Genomic DNA, 5,659 nt, shown 5'->3' with positions numbered 1-5,659 from the left:
TAAATGATAGTTTGAATTATCATTGTTTGCTACTCCTCTTTACATTAATTATTGCTCATATCAGTTTCAAACTGAAGTACAGGAAAATTCTACACTCCATTTTAGAGTATGTACACTTAAACATTGGGATTAGGAAAGATCTGGAGTTAGAGCCCAAGACCTTGGAGGTGCTCCAGACCTACAAGAAAATTTCAGAAACCTCAAATAGCCACATCACTGATATTTCTGAAAAACTTTGTGGCATTCTTTAGAAAAAAAAATGAGAAAGGAGAAGGCAAGAAATACACAGTTTATTTCACAAATTTATCTGTAGCATTTACATGTGAGATGGTAAACAGAAGCATGCAACAAAACATAATTTGTGATCATAAAATAGTCATTATTTTTCTGGAGATTTAAAAAGTGCATACATGAGATACATAATACATGAAATCATTGAGTGTAGAATATATCTGAACTATGTTTATGTAAGACATACACAGCAACTGAGTTAACAATAACATACACAAGATTTAGAAAGTAAATTTATACTATGTTAGCAAAACAAAAATTCCCCTTCCTACAGAATATTGCAAAACAAATGTATATTAAAAACAGGAAAATATCTAACTATTTGAATTGTGCCACATAACACATTCATAAATATTTAACAAGCTAATGTAGAATGAGGCAGTTTTGAAAAAAAGAATCAGGATTTCACATTAGATCCCCATGATTTGACCTTGGGATCCTGACATAGTAGCACAATTATCTCAGTTATGCAGCCTTGTCTGTCCAGTAAATCACAGAACTTGTGATGTTTTCTGAAGCACAGTGGAGAGACGTGTGACACTGCAATGCCTGTGGTTTCCCCAACAACAACCCAGGTGTATAAAAGGCCCTCGGGAGATGGTGACAGTCAGACTCAAGGAACCTACTGCTCATCTTCTCTGAACAGTCCACTCCTGAGAGCATGTCTTATTACGGTGGATACTATGGAGGCCTGGGCTATGGCTATGGTGGCCTAGGCTATGGCTATGGCTGTGGCTATGGTGGCTATGGTGGCTATGGTAGCTATGGTGGCTATGGTTTTGGCTGCTGTCGCCCACTGTACTATAGAAGGTACTGGTCCTGTGGCTTCTACTGAAGAGATTCTGCAGCTCTTCACACCAAATTTCTTCAGTCAGATGTTCTTAAGTATCTTCATAAATTCCGGCCTTATGATTAACTGTTTGAGGAAAAAGTTAAATGAAATACAACACAGCTACCCAGTTTTTTATTTTCAATTTGAGTAGGTGAATATTTGCAGAAAAGCTATTCTTTGTAATCATATCTCCTTAAAAAGTGTGATATGCTTGCACTTTTACACTTTCTATGAACATATATGCTTCTAATAAACTATTTCATTGAAATACTGATTTCCTGTTGTTTTACTAAATGTGTAATGTATGTTAACAGAGTTATATCTCATTGGTTATATATGAGTTATTGTGCGTAAATGTGTATTAATGTATACAGGGGTTAAGGAGTGAAATAAAGAAGGATGGAAGAACAAAGGAAGGAAGAAAGAGGAAAGGAAGGAAGGAAGGGAGAGAGGAAGGAAGGAGGGAAGGAGGGAAGGAAGGAAGGAAGGAAGGAAGGAAGGAAGGAAAGGAGGTGGGAAGTTAGGGAAAATTGGAGGGAGGGAGAGAAGAAAGAAAAAGTGAAAGGAAAGAAGGAAAAAGAAAATACAGAGACAGAGAAGCATTCTCTTTAAACATTCTATTAGTAGACAGTTTTATTGTCTTCCTATTTTTGCTATTATGATGTCACAGTGAATTTGGTAGTGCAGCTATTTCTCTGAAAAAAAACCTTTTGTTTGCTAGTTAAACTTAAGAGTACCATCACATTAGTTCTCTAACTACCTTGAGAAGAGTATCCACAATGCATTCCACATTCTCACAGTGTACAGCCTTCTCTTAACTTCATGTGTCCTCTAACACTCATTTTCTTTCTAATGTCCATTTTACTAACAACTAGAGATCAATCTCATTGCAACAGTGAGTTAGTATTTTGAAAATTCACCCTTGGTCATCTGTGATCTTCCTTTAAAATGTTCATAAAGACTAACAATTATAACATCAGCTTATTTTCTTTATGGTGTTTATTTGTAGAAACTAAACATAATTTTTATTTATTGAATTCTTATTCTTTGTATGGAGTAGTGTGCGGATTGCCCTGCTATGCTAATCCTCTTAGAAGGATACAAGCAGGAGATTCTATTCCCTTTCTGTTGCTTGGGCTTTTGAAGCCACATCCAAACATTTATGAGAATAAGAAAAGAATCATTTCTACTATGTATTCATTTTTGTGATTAGTTATTGGAAAACCTCATTTAACATATTTGTATTTGCGTGGGATTCAAGATTCACTAGACTCAGTACAGATTAAGTGAAGTTTATTTGGGGAGAATGTACTTACACAAAAGGTGGGTGACCACCACAGGTTCCAGCTCCAAGGATCCTCCCAGGCTGTTCCATGTGACCCAACCAGAAGTAAGATAGCTCTGTGATCCAGGACCCCAGATCTAGTCCTCCCTCCATCATGTCCTCACCTGTGACCATGCCAAAATGGGTGTGGTCAGTGGTATAGGTATGGGTGGGGTGTATATCTCACCACATATTTTAATAAAATTAATGTCTATCCCCATCTCTTCTCAGACTCTCCAACCTTAGGTTCAGCCAACTTTTTATCCTCTTCTTTTGCTTAAACTAGTCTAGCCCAATTTAGGATGCTGTGTTTCCTAGGATAGATAAGCCATCATCTGCAGTGTGGTAGACCTACTCGAGGCCACAACCCTCAAGAAGCTGGTTCTTCATACACTGGCATCTATCAAGTGACAACAGCTCCTTAGAAATTCATAACCACCTCCCAACTCAATGTTGGGACTTTATCTGGCTTGAACTTACTAGGTCTTGTGCACACTCTCACAGCTTCTGTGGGTTTGTTCTTGGAACTGCCTTCTGTGTCTGGAAAACACTGTTCACTTGTAGTAGTGAATTGTCCCTCGACTATACCTGATCTATCCCTATCATCACACTGTGTGTGTGTGTGTGTGTGTGTGTGTGTGTGTGTGTGTGTGTGTTCTCTTTAGCGCTGAGGACACAGCCTATATCTCATCCTGTGCATGTTGAGCAGTTTTGGATCTCAGGATTATTCATCATCTACCACAAGGCATGGCACTGATCAAAGGTGCACTAATTTACGAGTGTAACAGTATCATTGGGAGCCTGTTTAATACAACAACTGCTTAATGGAATACTACAAAGTAGGTTCTCCCATAAGACCTACGACCTGTCTAGCTGCAGGCTCAGGGGGATAGTAATGGTGCCAGGTATGGGATGAATCTTTTGAAATGGAGCTTAGATTCAATTACAAGGATTTTGTTGTACCCCAAGGTTCACGTTCCTATTACAGATGTGCACATATGTTGAAAGATCAGTCGTTTTTGAACCTCACAAAGTTCATAAATGATTAAGAATTAATCTTCTCGTAATGTACATAAGAACTTGCAGTGCTAAGAAAGATAAGTAATAGGTATGAAACTTTCAAGTCAGTAAAAGCTTGATTTCTCCATGATCTGTGACTCAACTACATCTTCAGCAACAAGGTCTTACTGTCAGATTCTGAAAGTAAACAATAGCATTGGCAATTAGCCAGGAATTTTGGAAATCTATTGGTCAAGAATTCCAAAACAAGTAAGCCATTCCAAGCAATGGGCTTTTCATTTAGTATCCTGTGTTGTCTACTATGGGTATTGTTGTCTCCTTATAGGGTAAACCTGTTCCATTGTAACTTTTACCTCTTTATACCTCTGCACTCTATTTCAACTCCCTAGAGAGCACCCCCACAGACATATGCATATGACCCCTTGCTAATATCTTGACCTCTACAAAGCTACATTAATGAACAGCATGGTGCTGACAGTAAAAATAGATTCATTGATTAATGGAATCTGATAAAGTGTACTACATGAACTCAGTGCCACAGGAAAGTGCTTTGGGGAAAGAATCCCAGTAAGTCCGGCCTTAAGAGCAGCAACATAAAACTAAAAATCTTTGTACAGCGAAGAACATAAGCACTCAAAAAGTAAAGAGGGGCCCTAAATTATGGGAGAAAGATTTAACTTCTACACATCAAAGAGAAGGTTAGTACCTAGAATACACAAAGAATTCAAGAACCCAACATCAGGAAAGCAAACTACCAAAATTATTAAATAGAGGATGGAACAGGTGTATCTCAAGTGATGAAATATAAACACTTGAGAAGCATCTTTAAAGTGCTCAGCAAAATTAGCTCTCAGGCTAATTGTCACCTTTCATACCAATACTACAAACTGAGACAAAGTGCAGATGATCTGTTGGTGTCTCTTAAGGAGTCTATACAGTTTTCTTTCTTCTTATCTATCTTTCTTTTCTTTCTTTCTTTCTATGGAATGGAGTATGCTAGGGATTCCATCTAATGTTTTGTGCATGCTATGTATGCATATTCTGAAATGTATTTTGGCAATTTTCCATAGAATTTCTGTTGGTACGTATGTGTATGTGCACGTGTAAATGTGTGTATGTATTTTTGTGTCATATATAAGTGTGGTGTAAGCTATAGGTGTTTGAGCAGATGGGTGGATGTGTGTAGTCGCTAAGTGAGCACATTGTGTCATCTCCTTCTGCTGCCTACATACTTTATTCCCATGTCATTGCGCCTCTTGTGGGACATGAAGCTAGGCTGGCAATCATTATGTCATAGCAACCCTCTTGTATTCTACCCCTATAATACTAGGGTGCAGGAATATGAAAAGGGTACACCCGAAGTTTATGCGGCTTTGGGGGATTTTTAACTACATCCTCGTGCTGGCACAAAACAGTACCAGTTAAACTCATAAAGGTACATAAAGCTCATGCAACCATTATTTCATAAGAAGTTTTTTCAAATATTGTCCTTGACTCACCCAACAAACAGAATGCCTGTCATAGTTACCTCTTCAAGACCTTTATACGGTCTCCCTAAGGGAAACACGCAGTGCCTACAGTTTATGAACATTAAATGGTCTTGTACTTTGGACTAGCTTAAAAGCAAGATTTAATAAAGCAAAAATGCTTAGTAATAAATCCAAATATACTAATATAAGATGCCAATAACCCACCAAGTGACAAATAATATAACCAACACTCATCTTATTGTTCATGAGAAAGACTCAAGGAACATACTCCTCCAGGTAAGATTTATTCTAAAATAACAAATTTCAGGGGAAAAACTTGATATTTCTATGGGGTAATGAAAACCCAAAATACATAAAAATGAGAAAACTATGTAGTCATTTATATAATCTGAGAGAATCCTGTGATGTTTCATTAAACTATGTGAAAAATAGCTTAGAGACCTGAAAATTACATCAGATCCAATATTTGACTATGGGATCTGAGAAAGCAGTACAATTATCTTAGTTATGCAGCCTTGCCTGCCCAGTAAATCACAGAACTCGTGATGTTTTCTGAAGCACAGTGGAGAGACATGTGATGCCGCAAGGCCTGTGGTTTCCACCAACAACAACCCAGATGTATAAAAGGTCCTTGGCTGATGGTGACAGTCAGACTCAAAGAACCTACTGCTCATCTTCTCTGAACAGTCCACTCCTGACACC

General features: G+C 37.8%; 1 protein-coding gene across 1 annotated transcript; it reads left to right on the top strand.

Moving 5' to 3' along the window:
* The first annotated feature begins 952 nt into the window (after positions 1–952).
* LOC101832545 (keratin-associated protein 20-2-like) lies at positions 953–1,126 on the top strand. Its single transcript, XM_005073828.1, has one exon. It carries the CDS (start codon positions 953–955, stop codon positions 1,124–1,126), a length of 174 nt encoding a protein of 57 aa, XP_005073885.1.
* Positions 1,127–5,659: the final 4,533 nt, after the last annotated feature.

The sequence above is a fragment of the Mesocricetus auratus genome, unplaced genomic scaffold (genome assembly GCF_017639785.1).
Source record: "Mesocricetus auratus isolate SY011 unplaced genomic scaffold, BCM_Maur_2.0 Super-Scaffold_100008, whole genome shotgun sequence".
Classification (NCBI taxonomy): domain Eukaryota; kingdom Metazoa; phylum Chordata; class Mammalia; order Rodentia; family Cricetidae; genus Mesocricetus; species Mesocricetus auratus.
This window is presented reverse-complemented; position numbering and strand designations above follow the sequence as displayed.